The sequence below is a fragment of the Palaemon carinicauda genome, chromosome 11 (genome assembly GCF_036898095.1).
Source record: "Palaemon carinicauda isolate YSFRI2023 chromosome 11, ASM3689809v2, whole genome shotgun sequence".
NCBI classification, from domain to species: Eukaryota; Metazoa; Arthropoda; class Malacostraca; order Decapoda; family Palaemonidae; genus Palaemon; species Palaemon carinicauda.
The window spans coordinates 107,832,875-107,849,455 of record NC_090735.1 but is presented as its reverse complement, the minus strand read 5'-3'; the positions used below and the strand labels follow the sequence as shown (position 1 = coordinate 107,849,455).

The 16,581-nt window shown below is 34.8% G+C and overlaps 1 protein-coding gene across 1 annotated transcript in view; it reads left to right on the top strand.

Annotated features, from left to right (window-relative positions):
• The first annotated feature begins 235 nt into the window (after window positions 1-235).
• Window positions 236-16,581, top strand: part of LOC137650115 (discoidin domain-containing receptor tyrosine kinase B-like) — a 436,271-nt gene continuing 419,925 nt past the window's right edge. Inside the window, 2 exon segments of the mRNA XM_068383246.1 lie at window positions 236-1,389; window positions 15,284-15,386. Coding sequence (XP_068239347.1) covers window positions 1,317-1,389; window positions 15,284-15,386 — 176 coding nt within the window. The 5' untranslated portion in view covers window positions 236-1,316.

Below are 16,581 nucleotides of genomic sequence, written 5' to 3'. Positions count from 1 at the left end.
GGAGCAGAGAAAGATAAAAAAGAAACAGGAAAGATAGAAAAAATAGAGGATATTTTTTTTCAACGCTTTAGCGCGTTCCAAGTCCATATCAAAATGGATATACCTCTGAAAACCACGGAAGTTTGTAAGTAAATCAAATGGTTCTTAGAACTATATGTGTTTTTAAGTAATCTTATCTGTTTCCAGACAGTGACAATCTGTTTTTTCTTTTTATTTGCAGATTAAGACGGCATAAGAAAAAAGAAGTAGCGAGCGAGCCTCTGAAGATGAACGGAGGGAAATACTGAAGAAGAGAGACACCGCCGAGAGAGAGAGAGAGAGAGAGAGAGAGAGAGAGAGAGAGACTTGTGGCATTTGGTAAGGCCAAGTCCATGGAGCCTCGTGCGTCGTGAAGAGTGCACTAGATCGCAGGCTCTCCGAGTCTACGGACGTTGGTCGTTCTCGCTCTCCCGGTCTCTGCTGGCTCACACCAAGAGCGGCTACTGTGGTAGTCGCTACACGTCGCCTCTTGGCTGCTCCCGTATTATAGTGGTTTTATTGGCGTTGCTCCTTTAGAATTTTCATCTGCTGATATTATACATTTTTTCTTAAACAAAGATTGTGTTGTTTGATTGCGTTTTGAACAACTGACGTCTGGATTTTTTTTTACTTGAGCATTTAAAACTTTCCTCGCAAATTTTCAATATCAGAATTTTACTTTTTGATGAAGTAGAATTTTTTGCTAATTGGCCGTATGAAGGTTTTGTGATGAAAACATGTGGATGACGGTAGAGATATGTTACAAAGGCGAGATTAACTTTAGTGTTTATCGTACAAAAGTTAATGGAACTTCTGTAAAATAGAGTGCGATAGGAAAAAATAGTCTACCAATTATAAACTAAGTGTTTCAGACATTTTGGCTCATAAAGATGTGTAAATGGACTTAGAAAAATGATTTATACATAGCATATCGAGTGACAATTCAAGAAGTGAATAAAGAAAACTTGTAAAAAAAAATATATTTTTTTGTTTTGACATTTTCTGTTAAAGAAAAAACTCTGAAAAAGTTTTATTCCTTTGCTCTGGTAATTTGTGAAAAAAACTAATTTCTCGTTATACCGACTTATTTTTTTTCAATTCCAAAGAGAATAATATTGAACTTTGATAACTTTTGGATTGACAAGTGCCCTCGTTTTCCTGAGAGAAGAATACTCTATTTCAGCCGTAGGGGAGATTGGTGCCCAATCTTCCAAACGTTACCTACCCAGCACATTTTCCCTACTGCCCCCCCCCCCCCCCTCCAGACATAACATTGCTTGGAGCAACAGGTGGGCAAGATGGAACTACGTGCCCCGTCTTTACTGTTTCTGGTGGTGGCCCTTCTGAGACATTCTTCTGCCTTATGGCTTGGTAAGTGAATTCTTTGTTTTCTTTTCTGTATGAATAGTGTCATGAAGGTGTTGTTAAAACTAACATTTCATTGATAATGGTGTTAAAATTTCCTATATGTCTGTTTTGCTTTTCTTGCACCGTAGAGAAATTATGCCCATGATATCAGTAAACTCATTCAGGTTTATTTTTAGACGTTGAAGGGAATTTGTTCAATATTATTAAGAAATTTAATCCAAGCGTCTACTGCAATATATGGTGTGACTCTAAAGAGATTCAGATGTGTCAATACTCTACGGCCAATGCACACCACATTTGATTTGTAAACCATGAAAAATTATATCCCTATATTATAGTTATTGGGCAAACTACTTCACCTATTGAGTATTATGATATTTTATGATTGATTAAACCTTAATTTAATAATATTAACAGGGCATATAAAATCAAATATTTCCAGAAGTCATTGATTTCTAATGGAAATAAAGAGTATGAAATTATAATTATCTCAAATATGCGGTATCACGAATATTCATATTTAGATTCTATACATATTAAAATTCAGCCCTCTCCTTAATTTCATTTTATATATTAATTCAGTGACTGAATTAAAGATGATATTAAAAAACGCCCCTATTCCTTAAAGACGGGGATATTTCCTCATTATTTCCAGTTTCAGTCGATAAAAGAACTAGTCTGATGTATGAGTGTTTTAGCTTTAAATATTAAATTTTTATCAGTAAATTTCAAGTCTGGGTTATTACTAATCGTATTAGTCTTGGAAGTGACAATGCAATAACATAGAATAATATGTTCTAACGACTCAAAATATGTTTTAAATGAAGAATAAGCAATTTATGATGAAGTTGGAATCCTTTAACATTTGGAACAAACAATAGATCTTGATATGATTTTATTTTTGTCTATCTCCGGAAAGCAAATATATTCTTCAAGCAAACAAGATAAGCTTCCGTGTTTACACTGTAGTCTTCAAGGAACTTGAAAAGCTTTAATGCTTGTGATAATTGTTAAGTTGAAACATTTCACGTTGACATAAAGAGGCCCTAATTAATTTTAGAAACTTTAAAACTTTAAAAATAAATATAACCAAATTAAGTTTTCTAATTTTTTTTTCTTTTGCCACATTTGGTCCTATCACAAGCTTACCGGGTAACGTGGGTGTCGCATGAATGCCTTTTTTCGAATTCCATATCGCGATGAATCTCCAATTCATGTTATTGAATTTGAAAAACAATTCCATATTGAATAAATCGTAGGAATTTGCTTGCCTAAAGTTTTCTCTGTTTCAACATTGAATTTGCTTTGCTTCTAATTCTTAGTTATGTAATTTTCGTTTGTTCGATTCCTGTGTCTTGCTCCGGGTGTCCTGCTGTTTCCACCCGTGATGATAAACGGAAATGTTTATTACGCCACGTGAAAATGATGTCCTTTTTTTTCATTATGGTATACCTGGTCCCTTTGTATACCTGTCTGTTAAATTGCACACGCTACTTTTATCGTTAAACCTATACGAAATGTATAGAATTTTTATATTTCACCCACTAACCTATACAAAGTAGATTTATGTTACTCGATGGTATAGGTAATTTTTAACAATGGTATTCCATACGGCAATATTTGATTAATTTCATGCCAGTTGGTAAAAATTTATTGTCCGTATTGTCTTCTGCTGCCATTGTGATTTTAGCGTGTTTACAGTATATAGCAATGAAACACACAAATCGAAATTCAGATTGGGTTCTAATGTAAAGAGAAATTCTTTATGGAAAAAGATGTAAATCATTCTATTTGTTCAGTGACACATCTAGGTGGAAAAAGAATGGATATGTAATGTATAGTATATAGACAATAATAATAATAATAATAATAGGGAAGTGGGGAATACGGGGAGAGGAAGAGTACCCCTGGATACAATCCAGTTTATAGCTCAAAGGCAGGTACTCGGGAAGGGAAAGATTCAGGAAATAGGGAGAAAGAGAAGTTACAGGAGAAGAATGAAAGAGAGGGACAGACCCTCTTGCGATATTAGGAAATAGGTATTATTATATTTTTGTAGTATATAGACAAAGTTGTTACAATTTTTATGTGTAAATGACACTCAAATAGCGCCAGTAACCCTTAGAGTATATATAAATTAGAGAAAGGAAAACGTGGTAATAGAAATCAACCCCAAAAGATGTTGAAGACCCCATTGAAAAAGGCTGTCATATAGCATAGCCCAAGTTTTACGGCAACCACTGTGCGTAAGACCAGATGTGGTAAGCGTAATTTAGATGACACAGCAGTACAAACAGCGGTGTAGATTTCCAACATATAACGCTAATTGAATGAAAAATTTGTAGATGATGATAATAATAATAATAATAATAATAAGTACGCAAAAAATATTAATACTGATTTATGTCGGAAAAACCTGCAAAATTATCTATATGAAACTTTGCACAGGTCCATTTCCGAGTTCCTTATGGCCTTGAACCTAAATTCAATAAATCTACCTTTTGCGGAATAGTATTATCGTGAAAAGACTGAATATCGGTTTGATTAAAGAACAATGCCTTAAAAACATGGCCTTAGATTGGTCTAGTTTGTCCAACGATAAATTTATACATTTTGTAATAAGTTTTATATTGCTATTTAAAAAACATTTTAAACGATTGAGTAGATGTGAGTTGAGAAGTTATGATGTAAAAGAATTGATTTAGTCAAAATGGAAATAAATATCATTACATGGATAGTCCTAAAATTATTTTTTTTCTGAGTAATTATTTGAGAACTGAAAGTGCAATTTGTATGAAGTGGCTGCTTTTCCTCATTTGTGTTTGTCGACTGAAATTCAGAACAGCCTGAATATCAAGGAAATAAATTCGATGTATCATAACGCTCACTGTATCCAATTCATAGAGAAGGTAAATTTTAACCTAAGTCTTCTACGTCTTTATTTTCATTGAATATATGTTTAGATAACAAGTTCTCAAAAATTAAAACCATTATTATTATTTGATTTTCAATGTGAAAAAAGTCGATAATAATTGTGATAATTTACATACACTTATTTTTTACCCACGCAATCCCGACAGCTCGGTTTATCATAAAATCTTGAAGAAATGTGAAGATGCACATTATATTTCCTATAACATGATAACAGTGCAGTTCCAATACTTGAATATTGCCATAATTTTTAGCGGAACAGATATGGTTAAGTAACTAATGCAGCTGTGAAATAAAGCAAAAAAGGGAAATAAATAAGATTTGTTTAAGACTTTTTACGTTCTGCAAAGAAAACATTTTGTAAAACACATTGCATGCTTTGGCAAATTTTCCCTTTAACTTTTTCATCCTTCCAGAGTTCCCACTTGATTGATGACGCTCCCTTAGCGATAAAAGCTCTTCCATTTGCATCGTTATGTCGATTTTATTTTTCGTGGGAGAATTGTTCTTTGTTCGCTAATTATCGTGCGATATATAATATTACTTGAAAGAGTGTGTGCACTTTACTCAGGGTCTTGGGGAACGTTTTATTATTCACTAATAACACAGAGTTATGTTTCTTTCGTTAAGCATCATGCTGTATACAATTTCAAAAGGGTGCCCCATATATATATATATATATATATAAATATATATATATATATATATATATACCAATGAATTTTATGATATACTTTAATAGTAGTCGAAAAATGGTCGTAATGGTAATAAATGTATTATGAATATTTTTATCAAAGAGAAAATACCCGACATGAATGTTTTTTTTTAGTGACCTTAGCTGATTGCATCACTATATTCGGGTTTCTGTTGCGTATTACACATACTCGCATATTCAGTGTATTTATATATATATATATATATATACATATATTTATATATGTATATATATATATATATATATGTGTGTGTGTGTGTGTGTATAAAGAAAGAGTCATATATATATGTATATATATATATATATATGTGTGTGTATATATATATATATATATGTATATGTGTATATATATATATATATATATGTATATATATATGTATATATATATATACATATATGTATATATATATATATATATATATCCTGTGTGTATGTGTGTGTGTACATTGATATAAACCATAAATACCTAATGATATAGAATTCGCTCTGCCTCGGGATCAGAGACCCATGGAGGAATTAAATTTCAAGATAATATTTTCTGGTCGGCCAAGGATTCGAACCCTGACCAAATTAAACTTGAGGTTACAGTGACTCCGTCTTTATTACGTCTTTACCAAAGACAGAGTCACCTTAACCTCAGTTTCGATTTGGTCAGGGTACGAATCATTGGTCGACCAGAAGCTATTATCTTAAAGGTAATTCCCCATACGAATAAATGAAAATCACTAGTAAATGTGGTAAATTATTACACACACACATATATATATACTGTATATATATATATATATATATATACATATATATATGTATATATATATATATATATATACATATATATATATGTATATATTTATATATATATATATATATATATACAAATATATATATATGTATATATATGTGTATATATATATATATATATATATGCATATATATATATATATATATATATTTGTGTGTGACATAAAAAGATTAGAAGTAAACCATATCCATTAACAGGAATGGATTTTCAACCGGGGATGCTCCCCCATAAGATAGAATAGATGCTCATTAGAAGCATACATTTCTACATTTTTTAACTTGAATAAAATCTCAACTTTATACGTTTTATGACTAGTCCCTTCTCCATCTGATTTCCAAATACCTTTATGAACCATTCATTTAAATTTTCCTCCTTTCATGCGCTTCTATATATATTACGACTTCTCACATCAATCGTAATTTTTTCCTCTTCTCTATTTTCAAGTGATTTGATGGTTATGCGGTGTCTCTTCATCAGTGCTCTAATATTTGCAAACCTCAGCCAGTCCTCACCGCATTCATAACCGGGCTTTGGACCGTAACTTTCACCCACATGCAATATCCCTTCTATGACTGTCAATATTAGTGCGTACAATTAATCTTATAATTAACAGATGAAAAAATTATTGTTCCAACCTAACTTTCACACCATAGTATAGTCACTCTCATTTCAACATATATGAACGCACGTTTTGCTTCCTTCACAACAAAAAATCGCCCTCGTCAAACAATCCTCAGTACCATATCTCCTGCATCCGTTCCCCGTTGCCTCCTTACGAATCTGTCAAAAGATTTTTCCGACTCCATTAATGTATAATTTTTTCGCCATTTGTATCAACCCTCTCACATATCCTAGTTCCCAAAACAAACGTTTGACTTGCACGCCCTCTACCATGTCCAATTCCACGAGACTTTCTGTCAATGTTTTTGTCAACTTCCTTACACTTCTGATAAAATGCCCACCTTTAATGTCTCTCATCACACTAAATAATGACATTCCTTTTGCATTTATCACCTTGTGGATCCACTCTCTCAGACCATACAAACGCGTCTAATCAGGGATTCAGACTCCCCTAAAAATCACCGTGTTTCATTTTTCATTCAGTTTTCCTTCTGGACTAACAAACACTCACTGTTACAGCTTTTTCTCGTGTCCTGTTCAACCATCCCCATACGATCCTCGAACTAACACGTCTGTACATTTGCATGTATCCCCAGAGTCGTCCTGACTACAAGCGCTATCCCGTCCCCACTTCCACTCTCTTCCGCTACCAACTGACGAAATTATTTTTGGTCTCTCATTGTTCTGCCGAATGCTTCTGGTATTATTTATGTGCGTGTAATATGTATGTCTGGGATAGTGTGGATATATTTAGGAGGGGTAAATTTGTTTGGGATATATTTTCACGATATATACTTTCAGATTTTTTTGTCTCTCCGTGATAGTAATTACGTCACAGGATATTTGTTAGATGAATATGAAGCCCTTCAAAATTAATAAAAGATTTAGAATTAAAGGTTTAGAATTGAGTTTAGTATTCGTAACAGTATCAAAAATGAAAATAGATTATCAGCGATCGTTTAAGCAAATAATAATTTTGGAAAGTAAACTGAAATTGTTATACTAATTGTTCTACTGTCTAATTTCATATAGATTGTTTTTAAAACCTTTACATTTTCTTCAGTTTTTGTTGTGCTGTTGTATTTAACACAGGGCTGTGGTGGCCAATTGGAAGCGTCCCGGTCTTGCTCTTGCCAAACTGGGGTGCGTGTCCCGCTCAAACTTGATAGTTTCTTGTAATGTCTGCGACTTCACTATCCTTGTTAGCTAAGGATAGGGAGTATGGCGGGAGCCTGTAGATCTACCTACTTAGTCATCAGCAGCCATTGTCTGGCTCACCCTGGTCCTAGCTTGAGTGGAGAGCTGCTTTGGGCGCTGATCATATTATGTATATATATATATATATATATATATGTGTGTGTGTGTGTGTGTGTGGTCAGTTTCTAGGATATTGTCCTGCTTGCTAGGGCAACGTTACATTCCCTAGCCTCTGTCATTAATCAACGCCCTTTAAACACTGTTCATCCCACCATATCTCGGTGGTTGAATAAGGAAAGAATTGAATTCAATCTTAAAACCGTATGCTAGATCTGCAGAAGTGTTCAACCTAAGACTAGTTGAAATTGAAAAAAAAAAATTAAACTGGAATTAAAACTAGTTTCAAATGATGATTTACTCGCATTGAATAGTGAATAGACGTGAAAGCCTTCTGAAAGATGTCAGAGATTGGTTTTGAAATATTATGAACAACGGAGGGAAATAAAGTGAATAGTTTATTGCGTTCACCTCGGCATTGACGTCATTAGGAAGTAGCCTACTCTTGTGCCTGCGGAGAAAAAGGCAGCTGTTTTAAGACTTTTTAATTTCATATTTTTAATGTGCTTATATAACTAGCGATACGATTGTATACAGAGCGATACGTGAATCCTCATGACAACCGTTGGTGATTATTTTGTATTGATTCCGTCATCCGTTGTATAGAAAGTCAGTTTTTTTTATAAATTTTTTTATAATCAAAAACCTTTCTTATATCAAATTAAAAACGGTTCTATTTATACTAAAATAATTGCATTAGGCTTTTTCAACTTTTAAAATGAGTTTTTTCCGGTAAAGATGATTTGCATAGTAATTATTAGAGAAGCCTTTAAATAATACATTTTCCACCGTCCTTGTTCTAACAAGAATGTTTCCGTAAAACGGTTTCCCCGAAATTCAGTCATAATCCTGAGCAAATCTTGACTATATAGTTAAAAGAATTTAAAATATTGAAGCTGGTTGGGCTATGATAGTCATATTGTTTGAATTATCTATCATTGTCGTTTATCAGCAGTTAATACTTTGGCATATGTTAACGTAGATCATAATGAAATATGTAATACTATCTGCGTGTGTGTGTGTGTGTGTGTGTATGTGTGAGTGGAGGCGGTTGTAGTACCAAGCATTAGTAAACGTTCTTTGCAGTGTTCCGTCGATCTTAGCTGTATTTGGGTAAAATCCTTCACCTTTACATCTTTAATTTCTTTCTTCTTGCTGTCAATCCTCTTCTAACCTCTGCTTCATGGTATAATTGCACGGGTTTCCTCAGCTGCTCTAGGGTCGCTAAATAGCCTTACAGGCCCCAGCGCCGAGCTATATAGCTCTAATTCATAACTCCACCCATAAATCCAATACGTAATAAAAAAAAAAAAAAAAAAAAAAAAACAGAAAAAATGAGACCTCATGATTGTCATTTTCCACTAAACTAGAAGTCTCGCCAAAGGAGGACTTCGCAAAGGAGCAGTGCTATGAGTTCTCCCTACACGGTGCACTGTTGGCATTTATAAATGATATTTGTTGTGTCCCTTCAGCACCGACAGTAGCTGCATCTACTGTTTAGGCTATTTCCTTCTATCTTGTTGCCCAATCTCTCATAACTAATGCGTCCCCTTACAATTGTAGAGTATTTTCCTTATTTAAACAAACCTCTGCTTCCAAATGCAAATTGGATGGTTACCCATTTGATCCTCAGCGTTTGATCATGTGGTCGAATTCTGTTAATCAAATCACCGTTAGGATGACGTCACTAGAGCGAGCTTTTGTATAATGACAGCAGGATTTCTCGCCTGCATAAAACACCAACTGACCTCAACTTCCCCACCTAACCTCCATTCCATTCCAATAGATTGCCATGCCTGTAGCATGACACGGGCTCTTGTCGTTGGACAGCCCGTAGGAGAATGAATCTGGAAAGAGGAGAATTCCAAAGGAGTAAAAGATGGATATTATTAAGAGGGAGGTTGGGTTTTGAAGGAGTACCTAACCTAACCAACATGACGTGGCCTTACCTATTTACCTGATGGGTTAGTCCCCTCCCCCCTACGGGGGAGTTATGAGCATAGCTGCATCATACATGCACCCCCAAGAGAGTATATTTAATACATGTTAGGAGTTCGAATTTAAATTTGACACTTATGATTTTTTTAGTTTTTGATGACTGATTTTTTATCAGAAATTAGAAAGGTAAATCTAGATGTGACCCGGTATGCAGCTTTACTGGAGGATATTCTGTTTTCCATTTAAGTTGTTTACATTTTACCAATTAGCGTAATAATTACTTGACCGTTTGCCTGACTTGCTTACAGACGCTGTTAACTTTTAATGTAGTTTTGGGTGTTGCAAAAATAGAATAGTCTTTATTAGATTTGTCTTTTATGAAATTTGTCTAATATGAACGTGAATAATCAAGTTATAAGAATTATGAGAAATGTTTTCTTTAAAAAATCGAGGTTGGGAAAATCCTAACCTAAATAAATATAATCCTTTGGAATTAACAGTTTTAATGAAATGCAAATAAACAAATGGAATCGCCATTTAAATAGTCATAATGGAAATTAAATCTACCTACGCATCAAAATAGGTGGGTGAATATTGTTTATCTTGTTTAGTGTGCCATTTCGTTTATAATTCATTCTGAGATGCCAGTCAAATTTAGAAATTTGATCAATACAGAAATCACCCGGAACCATCATCATATTAGCTTATCGTGAGGTGAAAAGTAAGAAAAAAACAACGAAAGAGAAAATGACTTTCTGTTACCATTGTATATTCAAGAAGGGAGACGAATTTGTAATGCTAATGTGAATAATGTCCTGCGTTTTAATATCGTCAGTGATGTTATAACATCTTTTTCAGGAAACAGATGTTGAGAATTAGACGTAGGATGGCTTTTAGTGCTTCCTTTCCATTCCGAGGATTTTGTTTTTGTATGAATGTATGAAAGCGTGTGTTTGTATTTATGCCTGTTTGTGTGATTGGGCTGTATGCTTGCAGTCGCCTGGGTAAAGAATTGTGCGTATTGGCTTATTTTATTATGTTTACTTGTTTTTCTTATGAGTTTGTGTGCGTTATTTTATTTCGCGTTTAAATAAATGTAGACGTGAGATCTCGCTGATTTTTTCATATCAGTCTACGCTTATTCGAGTATATTTTTATATGTATGTTAATCAGATTTTATGTGTTCATCCGTTAGCCCGTGTGTCAGTATGTCTGTGTTTATGTGCATAGTTGTTTATATCGGTTTTGAATGTTTAGGCACACACGGATACACACTCTCACACTCACAGACACACACACATATATAATTTTCATTGAAGGCGATAGCCATAAAGGCGTCAGTGTGTGTCTCCCAGGAACCCTCATATTTTCTTAGCATCTTCAAGCTTTCAGACGATGATTATTTCTTTTCTTCACATCTTATTCACTACTGCACCGTTTCGACAAAACTATGCGTGTATCAAATGATTACTGGTTTTCATAAGTTTACGAATCCTTTTATACATTGAGCTTCTGCAAATATCATGATTAATCATTCTATGTACCAAGGCACTTCCCCCAATTTTGGTGAGTAGTCGACATCAAACAAATGAAAATAAGGGGACCTTTCTTCTCTTTGCTACTCCCAGCCTGACGAGGGACTCAACCGAGTTCGATTGGTACTGCTAGGGTGCCACAGCCCACCCTCCCCGTTATCCACCACAGATGAAGCTTCATAAGCTGAATCCCCTACTGTTGCTACCTCCGCGGTCATGCAAGGCAACCGGAGGAAGCAGCAGAGCCTACCGGAACTGCGTCACAATCGCTAGCCATTCAGCGCTCTCTTGCCTCTCTCACATCTGTCCTCCTATCACCGAGAGCTTTCTTCACTCCATCCATCCTCACAAACCTAGTCCTTCCTCTTGTACTTCTCCCATCAACTCTTGCATTCATCACCTTCTTTAGCTGACAGCCATTTTTCCTTCTCTCAACATGGCCAAACCGCCTCAACACATTCATATCCAATCTAGCTGCTAAATCATTCCTTACACCCGTTCTCACCCTCACTACTTCGTTCTTAATCCTATCTACTCGAGATACACCAGCCATACTCCTCAGACACTTCATCTCAAACACATTCAATTTCTGTCTCTCCGCCACTTTCATCCCCCACAACTCCGATCTATACATCACAGTTGGTACAATCACTTCCTCATACAGAACTAGCTTTACGTTCATGCCTCACCCTCTATTCTTTACCACTCCCTTCACTGCCCCTAACACTTTGTATCCTTCATTCACTCTCTGACGTATATTTGCTTCCACTCCATCATTTGCTGCAACAACAGACCCTAAGTACTTAAACCGATCTACTTCTTCAAGTAACTCTCCATTCAACATGATATTCAATCTTGCACCACCTTCCCTTCTCGTAGATCTCATAACCTTACTCTTACTCACATCAACTCTCAACTTCCTTCTCTCACATACCCTTCCAAATTCTGTCACTAATCGGCCAAGCTTAATGTTGAGATTATATTCTAAAGAAATTAAAAATTCTGATAATCAAAAATGAAATGGTGTATATTTTCAAATTCAGAGATCCTTAGACTATGAAGAGGACAATGGTTAATTATATACCTGTGTACATATTTATGTACGTTGATATGCACGTATGTACTAGATGTAATCACGGACACAATGGTTGTTTATATAATTAAATACATAATCATGCAAGCATATACTAGACGTAGGAACGGACCTGCACCACTGCATAGTGTCTCCTTGTCGCTTTCTGCTTGAAGGGAGCGTATAATTAAATTCCCGCTGTATGTTCAAAGCTTGTGCCTGGAGGGCGATGCTTACTGCTACAGCTATTATAAGTCTGCCGAAGTAGTTCTCCCTGTGAAAAACCTGGGTTCCATCAATTGATTCTTTTAGGGGGGGTTTCCAGTCGTAGACATCAATATAGTGTTGGTTTATTGGCCCCCTGATTTCTGTGGGCCAGCATCCGTCCTCGGACTGTTGTGGTAGTATGTCCAATATAGTCTTTTCTGTGAGATTTAAACATCTCCCCAGGGCATGAAAATTTATAGACTGCGTTAGTGCATGCTTCCTTTGGTCCTTTGAGAACTATACTGTTTTTCATCCTATAAGAAACACTATGACACCACTAAAGCATGTATATATATATATATATATATATACACATATATATATGTATATATATAGATACAAAATAATAGTGTACACGATCCGTCAAAAAAGGTCAGCTAAATATTTAGATAGATATGCATACACACGCGCCCTATCTCAGTAGGGTATGTCTACACCCCCACCCGAGGGATAGGGATAACTGAGCATGACTGTAGTGTGTGTATATATATATATATATATATATGTATATATATATATATATATATATATGTGTGTGTGTGCGTGTGTGTATGTGTGTGTTCAAGAGCACCGAACATTATTGTACATCCATATAAAGACCGTGTTAGAAGACCCAATGATTTCTTCGAATAATCTGGAAAACAGAGTAACGTTCGGGCGGGCTGTGGTGCCATCGTTTTCGGACCACGGTGAGGAGAACGCAGTGAGCGATGCGCTTTAATTAGCCCGAAGCCCACTTAACACCATGCAAACAATGTAAATGGAAATTAACTTCCATCGGAGGATATATAAGCCGCCGTGGAGCGAGCCGCCAATATTGCGTCTGCTCTTGGAACTAGCAGCGGAGAAAGTCAAAATGCTTATCGTTTGAGCGGTTTATTCAATTTCGTTGTAGTTCATTTGCTGGTCTTCGGGGTAAATGGTCTGTTCATTTGCTTTTAGATTGAATCTTGTTCATAATTTTTGTTATAGAGGTCGCGCACTCTCTTCTTGGTAGATTCGAACTAACATTTTTTTTTTACTATATTTTACAAGACACTTATTTTTTTTTTTTCAAATTAATAGGCCTACGTTGTTCCTTTTTCATTATACAAATATTTTTTATTACTAGAGAAATTTGGATTTATTATCCAACTTATGTGGGTCTCATCTGTGAAAGTTCTCATAAGTGTTTGATTGACTTTCAGCAATTGGTGTTGCTTGAAGATAGAAATCGATTATAAATGGAAAATTATTACTGACGTCATGATAGGGACTGAAAGATTAAGAACCATATATATATTTATATATATATATATATATATAGGCTACACGCACACACACACATATATATATATATATATATGTATATATATATATATATATATATATGTAAATGAATATGAGTAAAACTAACATAATGTTCAATGAAAATACAGAGACAACAAATAAGATTTATGGACGAACCTTAAGAGATCGTTAATGAATATATGTACTTAGATAGATAGTAAGTGTTTCCCCAAGACACGAAACCGAAATTAAAAGAAGGATAAGCATGGAATGGAGAACTTTTTATAAACAAAATGAGATTATGAAAATTGAAATGCCAATCTCTCTAAAAAGAAGTGTTCAATAAAATGATCATACTAGCATTAACTTATGCATCAGAAACTCAGAGCCTCACAGAAGCCCTAGAACATAAGCTAGTTACCACTCAAAGAGCTTTGGAAAGAATAATGATGGAAATAACAATAAGAGACAAAAAAAAAAAAGAGCAACATAGATACCAGGGAAAACTCAAGCAGATGATATTCTAACATGTAAGAAAAAGACATAGGCAGGACATATGAGAACGAAATATAATAGATGGACATTAAGAATAACAGAATGGGTTCTTAGAGATTGCAAAAGAGGCAGGGAAGGAAGAGAAGACGATGGATTGACCAACTAAGAAAGTTTGCTGGTGTTGACTGGCTCAGAAATATCATGTCTGAGTCCTATGTTCTGCAGTGAACTTGTAACGGCTGATGAGGATGACAATACACACACACACACACACACACACACATATATATATATATATATATGTGTGTGTGTGTGTGTGTGTATATATATATATATATGCTGCAACGGACTAGTTACGGCTGATAATGGTGATGACGATGCTGATATTCATGTCTACTATACGTGTTCGTATATATATATATATATATATATATGTGTGTGTGTGTGTGTGTGTGTGTGATGTGTGTGTATGTGTGTGTCTATTTGTCCGTGTGTGTATGTATTAGAGAAAGGAAAGGAATTTCAACTGTTTTCAGTCAATTTCTGTTAAAGTGTAGAATTTCGGTTGTATCTTTGCAAGGAATTCTTTATAACCAGTAAATAAATATCATGTTTATTTTATTGCCTATTACAAATATTCTTACATGTATTAGGTTATTTTATGTATATCTTCCTAAAATACCCATCTTTATAGCAATCATACTTGCATCGCATATATATATATATATATATACATATATATATATGTATGTATATATATATATATATATATATCATAGATGTGCATTTTTATGATGTAATGTAGTTTTAATTTTTTATTCATGTTTGTATTATAAAGAAGAATATTCCATGATTTATCAATTACCAAATATGTGATTGGTATAATCATTAGCCATCAATTTTAATAACCTGAATGTTGTTCGTCTTGTGCCCCACAGGGGAATGCAACAAGCCCCTGGGTGTATCCACCGGCGATTTACCTGACCCAGCTCTGACGGCTTCGTCCTCCCATGATCATATCGTTGGACCTCACAGGGCAAGGTAAGCAACTTTGGATTTCGTTTTAATTCAGATTTCTGTTTTTATAATTTTTTCTTGTCCTCTCTTTCCTTGACACATTTTACTTATTAACATAAGCAATACCTTTCTTTCTCTCTCATATTGTATACAGTAATATTAAATTGAACACGCATACGAGGAGTTTGACAACTTTGGCACGCATATATCATATCTGTTTATCTTTAGTACTGTATATTGACTGCTAACAAGAGCTATTTTAGGAGGCTTAAGGTCGGGTCGTAAGTTTATATACCTTGTCTGTGCAACTTTCAAATATCAGACATATTCCGCCATGGAGAATAGACAAGTTTGATTGTAAAAATATTTTGTTGCAAAGTTTATGTTGCTATTTGAAAGTATAAAGGTTTAATTAAAAAAATAATTCTGATTTCAATCCTTGAATTTCGCGGAAAATTTTCCATGACCTATCCGGAATTTGCATTTTATATTTTCCTGAATCCAAGTTCACTATATTTCCAGATATATTTGCGTTACTGGATTGCGAGGACATTCATTGATAACTGATGGGGAACCAGGAAGCCTTTCTTGATATAATCAACCCACTTTTTGTACGTGCTGCACCTCAAGAAATGCTAGTTAGGTTTCCCATTCTGTCTTCTCTCATCATATTCCTGCTCTTACCTCTAATGCTAGTTCTCTTCTTTCTTTTCTTACATGGAAATTCCTCTTTCACCAAAAAACCAGAGAAGAGGAATGAAGACATCTGGTTTGGTAATTGTATTGTTCTTTGCGTGTTCCTTTCTCATTGTTTGAGCAATGTTACAGTTAGAATTGGTCCTCAAAGAATTCTTAATTTGTTTTCCTTGACAGAGCTTCTATTGTTTTGTTTGTATTCTTGTATGCGTTCCTTTGTTAAGAAATGAGGAAGACATTATTCCACGAGAATTCCTAATCCCATCCTGGTATGTAGTATTGTACCCGTGTGCTACTGAATATGCAAAATCATGTCACTCACTGGATGGCCTTGACCCTCGTTGGGGTCATGAAAGAGGGGCATGAGCGCTCTCTCTCTCTCTCTCTCTCTCTCTCTCTCTCTCTCTCTCTCAAGAAGGGTAGGCAATATGCATAAACTGTGGTGGATCTTTTATTTCATGAGGGCAAGAGTTCATTTTTTATGTAATACGTATAATGCTAGTACATTTTATAGGTATATTTA